General features: G+C 42.0%; 1 protein-coding gene across 1 annotated transcript; it reads right to left on the reverse strand.

Moving 5' to 3' along the window:
- Positions 1 to 11241: 11241 nt before the first annotated feature.
- GHSR (growth hormone secretagogue receptor) lies at positions 11242 to 15640 on the reverse strand. Its single transcript, XM_065411157.1, has 2 exons — positions 14869 to 15640; positions 11242 to 11546 (listed from the first exon to the last, which is right to left on the reverse strand). Exons 1-2 carry the CDS (start codon positions 15638 to 15640, stop codon positions 11242 to 11244), a joined length of 1077 nt encoding a protein of 358 aa, XP_065267229.1.
- Positions 15641 to 15941: the final 301 nt, after the last annotated feature.

Below are 15941 nucleotides of genomic sequence, written 5' to 3' on the forward strand. Positions count from 1 at the left end.
GTTTTTAGTTAATAAAAACTAAAAAATGCCAGATGGGGAAGTTGGACCCCCAATAAACAAATGGGGCCTGGCAACATACCCCATACTAAACTTGCTGGGATTTCTTCATAAAACTATGTTATCTGGACTTCTGCAAAAAACAAATCAATGTATTCTCAGAATATGTGGTAATCAATCTCATTATGTGAGCAGTTTGAGATACAGGGCGATATGATAGAAAAATCACTAGGAGGATGGTCTTTTTTTTTATCTTCCAGGGGAGGAATTATTCAAAGACAAATGCTGGTTTAATCTGACGAAAAATGCCAGAGACTGAAGTCCTCTATCTCAGTCACAAATGAGAGCAGGAAGGCAAGTTTCTTGTAGGTGTTGTGCTTGCAAACTAGCCTAGAGGGATCAGCTATAGGGCAGGGGAGGAATTCAGCCCACATGGCCCATTCAGTCCTTAGTTCTTCATCTGTAACTGCTAGCTAGGAGATCAGTGACACAATCAGTGGAAGGGTCTCTTAGGACATTGAGTCCTTTGAGGGTATGGGAATCAAACCATACCTGAGGCCTCAAAAGGGGCTTGGGGGTGGGGAGTTAGTAAAAATAAAATGGTTCTTTTAAAAAGAAATATGTGACTAGCAATTGCTTTGGATATTCTGGAACCTAAAGAGAGACCAATATGGAACCTGGAATCTGAACCTCCCCCCCCCCCCTCCGAATTTTGCATGGGTGAGTTTTGATTTCAAATCCTCAGCTCAAAAGTGCAATTATTGTTTTGGTGCTGAATCAGATCCAAAGCCTGGAATGAGCCTCTCTTCCAATTTGGATGTAAGTGAAATCCCAAGATATATGAACATATAGGGCCAGATCCTCAGCTGGTGTTAATTGTCATGGTTCCATTGACTTTGATGGAACTGCACTATTTTGCACCATCTGGCTTATGGTCAGCAGCTCAGATTCTGTACTGGGAGATGGGTAGTTCAGTAAATACACGTCCAAATGTCATTCGCTCTTCGTACTAAGCAAACTTTATTTAAAGCATTTTCTTCATTTGGGGGTTGTGAGACTTCAGATTCACTTTCTCTGTTTTGGTCACACGAAGAAAAAGAGCCAGATAATAAAAGGAAACATATGGTATAAAATATGGCTTCTGGAAGCTTCTTTAAAAAGTCTTGAGAGACTGAATGCTCTTAAGTGCAGTGTTCCTTTTCTGCTATATGTAGGATGGCAATATAGCTGATGCCTCATAGGATAGAATGGACGCAATGATGAAACTTTATCTCTCTCCTGGCAATATCTTTCCTGTGTGTCTGCAGCACCCATCTGTTGAACTGAACTCTGGTGAATCTGTTGTGAGCCTCAGCCAGAAAGAGCTATAGTAGTTCAAATAAATGCTGTGTTACTGGTTGGGGTGTATGTATCCCCTGCTCTCTACTGCAGTGAAACAGACTTGCCCAAAGATCTTGGTCATTTTCTCGTCCTGTAATTGTTGGCCTACACAAAGAAGCCATGATGCCAGCTAACATAGATTCCCCATAGCTCAAATAATAGAAGCCCGTTTTTGTTTTATTTGGAGTGGAAGGTTAAATATGTTGTGATGGGCTAAAACAGAAACCAGTTATCCGCTCTCATCTCATTCACACACACTAAACTTTGAAGGTTGAGATAGAAGGGTGATCTGGATCCACGACACCCTTTAGTTTGTTTTTTCTAACCAGAACAAGTGACCAACAAGGGTCTGAAAAATGTAAACTACCACTTGATTTTGAGACAGAGATGGCCAAGCCATAACCATTCATCCAACAAACACTTCTCATGCAAGTACTGGGAGTTGAGATCAGATGGGACCTGGATCCAGACCATCCTTGGTTTCTCCTCAGCTCTCATGAGTTGTTTTCCAGTGTGTAGAGCAGCTGGTCAAAGAGATAATTATATTTCCGTGAACTCTATATTTTCTGTGTGGGGTTTGAGAATGAACTCTGACTTAACTCTGGTACAGGCCAAGTGTGAATAGGTGGGTGAAGTGGTATGTGTACACCACTGCCCTCTAATAGATCATTGTATGTTGGACACATCTAAGTGAAATGACACATCCAAAAAATGCCTAACATCACTGAAAGACAATGATGCTACATCCCATGAAAGATGTAACCTTAACTTCAAAATGTTCCAATACATATTAGGTACTGTTTATACTACTGCTGGGCTATTACTGTGTAATCTCTGATTGCAACAGCATGTTTACGATATGAGAAATGAGGGCAAATAATATATGTCAGGCCAGATGTTCCAAAGAAGTATGAGCTCCTGCAATTGCACCTGCCTAATGTATGTTTGGATACCTAGGACACCTAGTGTGCCCTTGCTTGGGTACATAGTTGCATAAGCATTTGTATGACCACACAAATACTGACTGCACGTGTCACTTCATTTATATATATACAATGGGAGCTGCCAGTGATACATGCAGTAAATGCAAGAGCACATCTTTGGGAGTCAAGAGACCTAGGTTCAATCCCTGCCTCAGCCACATATTTCCAGTGCAAGCCACTTAATCTGCCAGTGCCTTAGATTGCCTCTCATAAAAATGGGGTAATACTTCCCTACCTCACAAAGGTGGTGTGAGAATAAAATCTATTAATGATTATGAGGCCTTTAGATATATAAGTACCTATCAAGACATCAGTAGATGTGTAAGTGACAAGTTATGCTGTCCTGAGTGCATGCAGAAATACATGAACTTGTTCTCTTGGTATTGACACATCCCCATCAATTATTGGGAGTGGACCACATCCAGCCTGACTGAACTAGCCTTCAACCTTGGTTCTCCACTTGTAAGGTAACTTCTCTTCATGTGTCAATATATATTTATGCCTGTATCTGTAATTTTCACTCCATGCAGCTGAAGAAGTGGGTTTTTTATCCATGAAAGCTTATGCCCAAATAAATCTGTTAGTCTTTAAGGTGCCACCAGACTCCTCATTGTTTTTATGAACTTGTTTTAATTATCTGGTTTTACTTTGCAGCCAAAGGGCAGAATCTCCCCCTAGAACAGTGATTTTTAACCTTTTTTCATTTGTGGACCCTAAAAAATTTCAAATGGAGGTGCAAACCCCTTTGGAAATCTTAGACCTAGTTTGTGGATCTCCAGAGGTCCATGGACCCCTGTGGGAAAGCCATTGGCCTAGAATGTACAACACTCTACCTCCCAGCAATGACCAGATCCCACAAAACTCTCATTGACTTCATTGGGAGCTGGATGGAATCCCAGAGAACACACTGTCAGGGCAAGGGCGCACAGAGACTGATAAAATCCCTTTAAAGAAATAGATTGCTTAATCAGAATAACCTATGCTGTCTGGGCTTCTTCATTAAAGCAAGGAGTTAGCAGTTCAGTAAAACTAGCTGCTTTCATCTTTGCAAATAAAGGACTGTTCTCAACAGCTGCTTCATCCAGTCTCTCTCGCCATAGAATGAAAAAATTCTCCTTTGTTTACACCTACTTAGAACCTGATGTGCTAATGTAATGTTCACTGTGATGATCTTAATGGAGCATGGGAGCACAGAGAAGTTCTTCCATAATAAAGAAAATAAATTGCCTGTATCAAATTATTTAATAAAATATTTTATTGGTGTACTTCAGCCTTTACATAGGGCTACACTGTGACTTGGGCTGTACGCCTGCGCAGTTGAATAAAAGGGAATAAGAACCTCCCTTACACACTACCTTGGGTCCAGATATGCTTGAGTGAACAGGGCTACAGACCCATTTACTTCCTCCCTGGAACAGGTGGTCAGAATGGGGAGAGCGGGGCTCCATATCATCTTCCCAAATTCAATGCAGAGTAGCTGAGTCAGTCTGGATGAGCAAGGGGAAATGTATGGAAATATATGCCTGGTATAAGCCAGAAGTAACATATTACTCCTTAGAAGGAAGCAGGGGGAGAATTGTGGCTTAGAGGTAAGGTCAGAAATGCCCAACTCTTTAAAAGCTGGCACCATTGTAGACTGAGATGGTATGACCAGAGGCAAGAACATTCCAGCAGAAGCAGGATAGCCCTTAAGGACTTAGCACCAGGCTCCCAGCAGCGCTCTGTTCCTGTTTCGACACCTAAATAAGTGGCCAAGTTTCAAAGCAGCACAGCATGTTGGGTGCTAAGCACTTGTGAAAATCTGACCCTTATTCAGGTGCCTAAATGGGAGAAAATCTGACAGAGGGTGTGGGTTGTGAGTATTTGGAAATCTGACTTTGATCTCTCTCGAATATCTGGCCCCACACATGGAAACAGTCAAGGGTTTAATGTTTATCAGCACTCTGTTTTGTTTTTGAATACGTCTCAGCAGCCTTAGTAAAAAGAAAGGCTGGTCCAGTGGTTAGGCCACTAGTCTGGCACTTGCAAGATCCAGGTTCAGTTCTCAGCTCTGCCACAGACTTTCCCCATGACCTGGGGCAAATCACTTGTTTTCTCTGTGGCTCAGTTCCCCATTGATAGCAGCCTTCAACTACCTGAAGGGGGGTTCCAAAGAGGATGGAGCTCAGCTGTTCTAGGTGGTAGCAGATGACAGAACAAGGAGCAATAGTCTCAAGTTGCAGTGGAAGAGGTCTAGGGTGGATATTAGGAAAAACTATTTCACTAAGAGGGTGGTGAAGCACTGGAATGGGTTACCTAGGGAGGTGGTGGAATCTCCATCCTTAGAGGTTTTTAAGGCCCAGCTTGACAAAGCCCTGGCTGGGATGATTTAGTTGGGGTTGGTCCTGCTTTGAGCAGAGGGTTGGACTAGATGACCTCCTGAGGTCTCTTCCAACCCTAATCGTCTATGATTCTATGATCTGTAAAATGGGGCTAATAGCACTGCCCTACCTCCCATGGCAGTGAGAATAAATACACTGAAGATTGTGAGGGGCTCAGACACTCTAGTAATGTAGTCATAGAGATACCTAAGATAGATAATTTGGAAGTAAATAAAGCTCTTAACCCGTAAGGTTCTATTTGTGATTCTGTTTCTCCAATAGGAAAAAAAGAATTATACTAATGGGGACCAGCCAGAGCCACCCCTCCTGGTAGACCCAGGACTGTGCAGAGGCAACCACCCTCTGAGTGTATTAGGATCCCAGGTGGTGTCTGCCCACCCCCACACCCTCTCAACTTGACTTGGGGGAAAACAACAGACGGAAACCAGCCAGGGACTCCAGCAGGTAGGTGCAGAAGCAGTCAGAGTAGGGACATTTGGACACTTAGAACTTTCTTCAGTTTTGACTGGACTTTCTGTGCCCTGTGCTGATTGGCTGTTTGCTCCAGCCCTCCCGCCCCGACAGTATCTTCACCTCAGATTCATTCTCTTTTCCCCTGCCCTGCCTCCCTCAACCTCCTTCCCTGATCCCCTAACAATCCCCCTCCCCCAAAAATTGTGGCACTACCATGATATTTGCTACCACCATATTGTTCACTACGCTTGTGTGTTACACCCCTTGCCTCACCCCGTCTGTCTTGTCTATTTAGATTGTAAGCTCATCAGGGCAGGGACTGTCTGCACAGTGCCTAGAACAATGGGGCTGCATTCCTGGTTAGCCTTCAGGCACTACTGTAATAAACATCATTAACAAACAGAAATTTGTTAAAATGAAAATGTTCATTTTTATTCGAGCACTAACTACTTTGTGTTGCAAAGCTGTATTGCAGCCAAATCCTAGTGTAAACTCAGCAGCATCAACTTTACTGTTGAGTTTTTGCTTCTTTTGATTGCGTTTACAGTCACAGTATGTTGGAAAGCAACTACACTCCCAAGTCCATTTGACACACAAACCACTGTCATATTATTTCTGAATGCCTATTTATGCAATTTGATATTTAAGTACTATTCTTATGGAATACTTTTGGCCACAATACAATAGGACATGTTTTTCTGTCCCGTGCTTGACTTCATGAAAGGTACATGCATAAAATCAATGAAGCTTTCCAGTGAAGTGCTTGGGACCTATTTCATCACCAATTTAACCTGCGAGTGAGGAATAAAATGCAGGCAAATTTTTCCTCATTATTTGTGAAACTATGATAGACACTGTAGAGCTAGAAAAGAATTTAAATGCTGTATCATTTAATGAATGAACCTTCAGTCTAATGGGCAAATTGCTCCCTATGTGGGTTCTTCTCAGATAGGGGAGTTAAAATGCAGCAAATTTCAACTCATTGCGTTTCCTAGAAATGTTTCCATTTGGAATGGCAAAGTTTGCTTCCCACTGGGCAGATGCAGTGGGATCCTCCTACTCTGCCTGTGGATTAACCATAGGCAAGGAGCTTTACTAATACTAATGTTTTGCTGGTATAGCTATGTCAATTAGAGTGTGTAGACCAAGCCTGAGATTGCTGTCTGCTGTGTCATAGAATATCAGGGTTGGAAGGGACCTCAGGAGATTATCTAGTCCAACCCCATGCTCAAAGCAGGACCAATTCCCCAGACAAATTTTTACCCCAGTTCCCTAAATGGCCCCCTCAAGGATGGAACTTACAACCCTGGATTTAGTAGGCCAATGCTCAAACCACTGAGCTATTCCTCCCCCCAAACCTCCGTATGTTATACTCTGCCACTCAACAATACACTTCTTTTTCACTAACTCCATGGCTAGGCAGGCTTTTGGAGATACAGCTGCATTTGCTGTTTGGAAAATTGTTAAGTGATGCTGCTTTGGTTTTTTAAAGAATTTTAAGCTACTTTCCTTTCTAATGGTATTTGAAATAAGTTCTTTAGAATTCTGTTCAGTTTTCTTATCTCATGCTTCAGGACATAAGCCAACAACTAAGGCTTTGTCTTCACTGCAAAAAGATGGTGGCTTTTTTACATTGAGAGTTAGTTTGAGATAATTATCCTGATGTAAAATCCTAGACATGGCACAGGTACTTATTAACTCATTAACCTTATACTGTGCTCCTAGGATTGGCCTCAATGAGCTACACTGAAGTAAAAACTACCTGTGCCTTCTCTCCACTAGATTTTACCTGGGGAATGCTGTATCAATTTAGAAGCCTACCTGTCCTGGTCTAGGCAGTAACTCTCCCAATGGGCAAGCTATTCCTTAGTCATCCACATCGGGGGCGGGGCAGGGTGGAGGGTGAGTTGCACCTTTTCTGAAGCATCTGGTACTAGCCGCGTTTGGTTATAGGATACTTGGACTACCTCAGGAACCATTGGTCTCATCCAGTCTGGCAGTTCCTATTTCCCTTGAAATAATGGTGTTCCAGTATCTACTCAAAGGACACACCCTATTATTAATGCCAGACTGTCACCTAGTGTCAATCAGTGTAGCTTCTTTGACTTTGATGGAGTTTTTGTAAGGATAGGTATCAAAAGCTACTAGTGTGGGAGCAACTAAGCAAATGAGATGGTATAATGTTAGCGGGGGAGTGACTATGCTATTGTACATGTTAAACATCTGAACATGCCCAGAGAGAACTTAAATGGTTCCAAAAGTCTGACCAGACTCAGGCTGAGCTGGCTGCTCTTGTAGTTAATAAAAGTGCAGGTGCCTGTGTTTTGCTGATCAGGGCCAGCGTGCTCAGCACCTTGCTGGCGCAAGGCCATGAACTGTATAATAGAGAGAAGGAAATGTACTTCTTTTTCATTACAACCATCATTCCTGACATCTGTGATTCAAAAGTAAGGGTCTCAGGGCTTTGTCTACACACAAAAATGTAACTATATTGGTACAGTTGAAGCGATACAATCCCACCCACCCCCCATGCGAATTCAGTGATATTGGTATAAATATGCTTTCTATTGGTAGAGCTATTTCTGTAAAGGAATGGAAATAGCCATGCCAGTAAAAGGAACCTTTATTATAACTGTGTCCACACTAAGGGGTTTACCAGTATAACAATTTCACTGAAAAAAATCACATCCTAACTGAAATAGTTATAATGGGATAAAAATTATGTGTAGACCAGGCCTTATTCTTATTTGCACTGAGGCCACTTTACCACATTCTGGCAATGTAAAGTGGTTTTAGTGTAATGAGACTCAGGCTCAAACTTTACTTGCAAGAAGTTATTTATGCTAAGTAATGAATCTGAGCAATAGTTATATTTTACCTTGGGAATAAAAGCAACACATTAGAAATGTTTCTAATTCCCATCCCTCCCCAAATAGTGTAAACAATAGTATTGGAAATTTTCTCATAAATTTATTACATTTTCTGTCCACGCATAATACTATCAGACACAGTTAAATTTAGAAATGTTTATGGGTATGTTCCATTCATATACAGAGTAAAATAGTTTGTGAGCAGATAATATCTTTACAGTCTTTTCAAGATCCCCAAGTTTCTCGTTTCCCTGAGTTGTATGATGCGTCTAACCAGAACCCTGTTTGTCTCTCAACAGAAAAATGAAAAAAATCAACAAAGCAGAGATGCTGCTAGAGACCTGCTCAAAGACAATTCTATAGTCTACTCCAGGGGTGGGGAAACTTTTTGGCCCGAGGGCCACATTGGGGTTGCAAAACTGGATGGAGGGCCTGGTAGGGAAGGCTTTGCCACCCCAAACAGCCTGGCCCCCACCCCCTATCCGCCTCCTCCCACTTCACGCCCCCTGACTGCCCCCTTCAGAACGCCCGACCATGCAACCCCCCCCTGCTCCTTGTCCCCTGACTGCCCCGACCCCATCCACACCCCTGCCCCCTGACAGGCCCCCCGGGACCCCACGCCTATCCAACCCCCCCATCCCTTGACCACCATCCCCTGCAGAACCTCTGCCCCATTCAACCACTCCCTGTCCCCTGACTGCCCTCCCAACCCCCCCTGGCCCTTATATAACCCCCCGGCCCACTTACCACTTACCATGCCGAGCAGAGCATGCAGAGCAGCATATCTGGCTGCCATGCCGGCCGGAGCCAGACATGCTGCCGCTCTGCTCGGCAGGAGCGCACAGCTCCGCTGCCCAGAGCACTGCCCGTGCGGCGGCATAGCTGTGGGGGAAGGGGAACAATGGGGGAGGGGCCAGGGGCTAGCCTCCCCGGCTGGGAGCTCGGGCTGAGCAGGACGGTCCCGCGGGCCGTAGTTTGCCCATTTCTGGTCTAGTCTGTCAATTACCTGCTTCTGTCTCATACTAATGGAACATGAACTGGTGTCAAACAGTCAGAGGCTTGCCTCACCCTTGAGTTTTTAATTCGTTAGCCTTTTGCATCTTTGATGGTTATAAACCCTAAGCTGCTTTTGTCTCTTCACCTATACATTTGCACCCAATTACTTCACAGTAAAGATGTTCACTGGCTTCAGCAAGTGCAGGATCAGGCCACAAAATGGACTCAGGTGTCACATCCCAAAAGAAGCAGTCTTAACTTTAATGCTTTTCAAACAAACAATCTATATGCAAAACATACAGTAGATACAGAATAGGCCAAATACTGCTCTTAGTTACACCCGAGTTGTTCCATTAACTGGAGGTGTAAAAGAGCAGAATATGGCTCATTATCCTTAAAGGAATTTTGGACAAGACAGATAATTCATTAAGTGGAGCAAGCTATGGGCCAACCAGTAATAAATACAAGAAACAAAATAAGTATAAACCTACTATTCCACATGCATGCTATTAGATTGTATAAGCCTACATAACGGCAGAGGCAGTACAGGACATGCATACAGCATAAAAGATGGACAGTACTGGAAAAAGAGACCTGAGTTACAAAAATCAATGGAATTCAAGGGTTTTAAAGATCAGCAACTCTGTGTATATGTTTATCACTGCTCTCTACTGGATGGAATCAGAACTGCTCAGCTGTGTGTCATAGGCACTATACTGGTAACAGCAAACTGATATTCTTTAGATGAAAGGGAGCTGTGCTTTTGGGACAGGAGTTTCATAGATTTACAGAAGGGACCTTTGTGATCTGATCTGACCATCTGATCTGGCCTCCTGTATATAGCAGGCTATAGAACTGCCCCAAAATAAGTCCTATAACATATTTTTAAGAAAAACATCCAATCTTGATTTAAATATTGCCAATGATGGAGAGTCCACCATGACCTTTAGTAAACTGTTCATTCCAATGGTTAATTACCCTCCCTGTAACCAAGTTCTGACTGGCCATGGTATTCAGCACAGTAACAAATGGACAGTTCCTAGCTAGTCACAGATTTGTTACAATATTAAAACAATAAAGCTTGCAAGTTCAAAGACATCAAGATACTTACAATCAAGCCAAAGAAACTGTGTGGATGATATAGCTATCTTTTCAATTGCATTTTGGTGAGATTTGCGATTTAATGTTTTTAGTGGAAAAAATACCATGCTAAGGAATATTTCTTCTTTAAAAGATCATTTTGGTGGGGATCGCATTCAATAGTTTTCCTTACTACACCATTGTGATTCTGATGTCAATACTGTCCTTGCCACACTGTGGCACCTTTAAGACTAACAGATGTATTGGAGCGTCTGACAAAGTGGGTATTCACCCACGAAAGCTTATGCTCCAATACATCTGTTAGTCTTCAAGGTGCCACAGGACTCTCTGTTGCTTTTTACAGATCCAGACTAACACGGCTACCCCTCTGATACTTGCCACACTGATACATTTTAAAAAAAATAATCAGTACTGCTCTAATTGCTTTGTAAGGCAGTTCTGCCTAAAGGTATTGTTTTTATTTCCCTTCTGTTCTGACATGATCTGAAGGCCACTGATTTTTAGCATGTTTAAAACTTTTCCACTTTTATTCCTTTCTCTTTCATAAATCATTTCCCCTTGAATGCTTTTGACCATGATTATGGCATAGCACAACAAATTCAATGTTTACCTGCAAAAGGCAGCTGAATTAAACTTCTTCTAGGGCCTCATCTTTACTTAGGCAAAACTCTCAATGAAGTTGATCTGATTGCTATCCTGATTCCATTGACATGTTAAGATTATCACGGGACAAATCCTGCTCACCTTAGCTCCCAATGAAGTCACATAAGTAAGATGGACAGGGTTGCATCCTGCTTTTTAATAGTAAAGTCCAGCTCCCTTGCCAGTGTCTTCATATAAAATCATAGGCACCAAAAGCTTCAGGAAAATAATTCTAGAGTTCTGTCAGCATGGATCACCCGTTATCTGCTCAGTGCTCCACTCATTTTTCTTACCTTTAACTGTCTACATCATATCTTTTAGCAAGCCCCAATGATGAACAGGAATACTGCTTTACATTTTGCTTTGAATATCTTTCTCTTTCGTTATGGCTTTCTGTGTAATATTGGTAAGTGAGGCTTTAGCACTTGATATAGGTTGTCATGTAATCACATTAGATTCTGTCCAAGCACAAGAATGTTCCTGCTTTGTAACAGAGAATCTGTTCTTTGGGAGTGCTTTGAATCCAAACAACCTGCAAGCAGCGACTCGATACTTCTTAGACATAATGTTGTACAGGATAGGGTTGATGGCAGCACTAAGGTAGAAGAGGACGAAGGACACCAAGTTGCAGTACTGGCTGATCACAGCTATCTCCAAGGATCCGGCTTCAAAGGATTTGGAAAACAAATATCGTCCTACATGAAAAGGCAACCAGCAGAGTATGAAAGCAAACACCACCACAGCTGAAATGGAAACAGCAGAAGGATATTAAAACAATAGGTCATTTAAAATTAAATGTACTTATACTTCTTTAATACTAGTGAAATTTAAAGAATGTGACTTGCATAAAGTAAAAAGCTGATCATAATTTATTTGGGTTTTTTTATTTGTTTTTCCTAAATTAATATCTACATAATTAATAGTAGATTATATATCTCAATAACAATGATAATATAGTAAAATATATAGCTATATTTTAATATATAAATCACAGCTGAGTTTAGTGTACAAATAGTTTTCAACTACATCACTTTGAGTTTTTGCTAAAACAGGATTGCAGGAACAATATAATGAAGAAAACACTGACATTAAGAATAATTAAGAGTAACATACACAGTGATTAACAAAGCTCATAAATATAATTGATGGCTTTAGAACTGCAATTTATCATTAAAAGTATAAGGACATAGAGCTATATTGAATTTGGGTAAAGGACTCAAAGTAAGGGAAAATGAATCTGGAGCTGTGGAAGATTTATCCGCAAGAGAATGAAAGACAATAAAAAAAAAGCCACCGAGGCAAGCACAATCCATCCTATGAACCTTCTGGCTTATATATTGCTCTTGAGAATGAGTTACCCTAAGAAGAGCAAAGCTAAAAATATGTATCTGAAAACTTGAGCTCTTGCCCATTTTGCTTTCTACACTTCCTAGGAAGTGGGGAATATTTTCTATTGGTTCATTACTCATTATTGGTTCAACAGTACTTTTTAAATTGTTTTGAATAGCCCTATTCACACACAAAAAAGACAAAAGAATTTCAGGATAGAGTTTTTAACAGCCTTTTCATTAGGTATAGTAGTTAACTTATTTGATTTGACCAGAAAACTCATTTTGTTTATTATCCTATCTGGATAAGATCCTAGCCCCACTGAATGTAATGGGAGTTTTGCCACTGACATCAATGTGGCCAGGATTTTACTTGGTGTGTCGTGCCATGGCTGAAATAATATTTATAAAGCGTGATTGAAAAGCAATGGAAAGGAGATAATTATCAGCAGCTTTTCACAAAACATTCAAAAGAGATTCCTATGTTTAAATGAACATACAGCCAGAAATCATAGTCTCCCAACTCTGCTGACAGCGCTTGATTTTGGGGAAACCATTTAACCGGCTTCTGCCTCGGAGTCCCCATTTGTAAAATGGGACAGTAATATTTCCCTCACTGAGTCTTAAGGAATCAGAGTTACTATTATAAACTAAGGCCAACATTTTCAAAAATAAGATACATATGAAAAATCAGCTTGACTGGACTGAATTTAGGTATGCTGATCCATATTTAGCCTCTAAAAACAAATGGCATGATCTTCAAAGGTGCTCAGTCCTATTGATTTTACTGGGATCAGTGGGTGCTAGGCACGTCTGAAAACCAGACAACTTTTTTAGGTCCTTGAATATGGATATAGAAGCCTAACTTTGTCTTTTGATAATTTTGAATTGTTGGCCTTTGCAGCTCCAGAACTGGTAAGGATTTAAAGCTGTCCATTTGAAATTCTAAACAGAAAATTCAAATCAATGGAAGCTGAGGGCATTACACACCTTGAATTATTGAGCCCCTATTGAGTTCCTTCATTATATCCTTCATTAGATTTTCATCAGGTAGAGAATGTTGTCTTTCTGTTAAAGGACATTCTAGCCACATGCAGTGTAGTTGTAGCTGTGTCGGTCCCAGGAGATTAGAGAGACAACGTATGGGAGGTAATATCTTTTATTGGACCAACTTCTGTTGGTGAGAGGGACAAGAGTTTGAACCTGAAGAAGAGAGCTGTGTGGCTCGAAATCTTGTCTCACTCACCAACAGAAGTTGGTCCAATAAAAGATTCTAGCCACAGTGCTTTCATTCTCTGATGTGGTGTGAAGCAAGGTGTTTGAAATATTATTAATGTTTGCGGCAGTGCTTTAGGATTGAGGTAATTTAGGATTGGAAATTGGTATACAGAATTTAAACTTTTAGAAATATAAATATGGAAATGAGGTATGGAGGGTTTGCTTCCTGTAAAAAGCAAAAATTCACAGTTGTGAAAATTTAGCTCAGGAAACAAAAATGTAAGTAGTGAATTACTTCCAAGGTAACGTCTAACCCTCTGAAGTATTCTATCGATCCTAAAATGTAATTGAAGGTACACAAAGTATCTCACAGCTTTTAGCACACATGTTGTTGTTGCCTAGTAAATTAAAAAAATGAATAAAACAATCAGTTAGATACAGTTAATAATTTAGATACACAGGACCTATTGCAGCCGCACTGTGCAGCTCTTTGGCCAATAACTCCAACGTAGTTGAATTTAGTAAAGTCGGGCTGTCTCCTGCAAAACCTTATTCATGTGAGAAAAAAGTTACCTACATGAAGAGACCTACTGAAATCAATGGGATTACTCATATGTGAAAGGACTACTTGCACAGGAACAATGCTGCTAAAATAATAAGAGAATTTGTAATTTTCTACCAATAAACTGATGGTAATTTTTTTCAAACTGATAGTGCCAGAAAGTGTTACTTTTTTCTGTGCTAGTGGATTTAGTCCATACATGGGATGCCTGTTAACTGCACTGACATTGAGTGCTGATGGGGTAAGATTCTTTAGGGTTAAGACGTGTCCATTTGTATGTTAAGGTTAATATTTTACAAGCAAATATTATTTTACTGAAAATATTTAAACATACTAAATTAAAAATGACAGGGGCTAATGACTTGGTCTTGTTCTGGGAGTTTTGCTGTTGACTTCAATGGGAGCAGAATCACAGACTCTAAAAGAGAATATTCCTTAGTAAGTACTTTAGTTTTCATTACATTCATTAACTATATTTGTTAGTTTTCTTCAACTGGCTTAAAGAAATTGACATTCCCATAATTCTCTACATGCATCGATCCATTCTGTTTAGATCCCCTGCAGCCAAATGTCATGCTTTTAGTAGGGTTTAGTTTTGTGAATACAAATCCTCCTCGAGCTGGCATTTGGTACCTTTAACTTATTTACAAAGAGGTTCAGGAATTTTCAGTGCAATAGTGAGTGTAATATTCATATTTTTCATTATTAATTATTCTTTTCAATATCAGAGGTTGATATATTAATATCTGCCCGAGTATTTTGCATAGGACGCCGGTATAAATCTCAGAGAGTGAAGCGTTTTGTTATATTGCTACTATAAACTTTAGCCATATAGTAAAAATGGTCGATAAATACTTCACTTTTAGTGACCATTTTAAAGCACCATCAATGTCTTTCTCTCTCTCTCTCTCTGACACACACGCCCAACAGTAAAATGGAATTAATAGAAAGTCCTACCTAACATTTTCACAGTTTGTTTGTTGTTCTTGTCCCTAATAGAGGTATTTGGTCCCATGTTCTTTCTCTTCCTCCTCCAGATTTTCCTCCCAATAAGGCTGTAAAGCACAGTCAGGCAAAACACAGGCAGGAAAAAGAAGACGCTGGAGGTCCAGACCATGATGGTGAGCAGCCCTGATTTGATCGCATACTCCGTAGCTCTGCACTCGTTGGTGTCCAAGGGGTTCGTTCCATTCTCGTGCTCAACTCCAACCAAGACAAAAATAGGTCCCGCGCTTGCAAAGGACACAGCCCAGAGGACCAGGATGACCAGCTTGACTTTCCCTTTGGTGATCACTACTTTTGCTTTGAGGGGGAAACAGACGGCGAAGTACCTCTCCACGCTCAGGGCTGTGATGTTGAGGATGGTGGAGTAAGTGCAACTTTCGCTGACGAACTGGAAGAGCTTGCAGAGCAGGTCTCCGAAGTTCCAGGGTCGGTACTGCCAGAGCCTGAAGAGGTCCAGGGGCATGCAGAGAAAGATCAGCAGGTCGGAGAAAGCCATGCTGGACAGGTAGAGGTTGGTCGTAGTCCGCATGTCTCGGAACCTGGACACCACCAGCATGGTCATGAGGTTGCCTAGAATCCCAACGACAAAGAGGAGGATGCAGGTGACCGTGATGCCCGTCAGCACCGGGGCTGGGAACAGGTGCAAGGGGTACTCGGGCCAGGTGTCGTTCTCGTAGCCCGGGGCGCGCGCGCTGGAGTTCGGCGAGCCGCTCTGGTTCCACATCCTGCCGCCTACTCCGCCCGGGCCGGGGGCGGGCGGGTTCCGCGGCTCAGCTCGCAGCCCCCCGGCTCAGCGCGTCCGGGGCAGCCCCGCGGCGCCGAGGTGCTGGAAGGAAGCAAAGGCGGGCGGCACAGGGTTAGAGACGGGGGCATGGAGCCCTTAGCAACCGAGCCAGCCCTACCAGCCACCCCTCGCCAGAGGCGGCCGCACCCCCAGCCCTTGGCTTCAGCTCGCTTGGCCTCGGCACCAGGTGCGAAACCCCCTTCCCCCCTCCGGCTTGCAGGTGCCCGGCGCCCCATCGGCG

Source organism: Emys orbicularis, chromosome 9 (genome assembly GCF_028017835.1).
Source record: "Emys orbicularis isolate rEmyOrb1 chromosome 9, rEmyOrb1.hap1, whole genome shotgun sequence".
Classification (NCBI taxonomy): domain Eukaryota; kingdom Metazoa; phylum Chordata; order Testudines; family Emydidae; genus Emys; species Emys orbicularis.

What these genes read in the sequence shown, in the direction of transcription:
- GHSR (XM_065411157.1), bottom strand. Translation starts at nt 15,640, where the DNA reads ATGTGGAACCAGAGCGGCTCGCCGAACTCCAGCGCGCGCGCCCCGGGC. An exon ending in ACAAACTGTGAAAATGTTAG is followed by an intron (nt 11,547 to 14,868) that starts GTAGGACTTTCT and finishes TTTCCATTTCAG; the next exon opens with CTGTGGTGGTGTTTGCTTTC.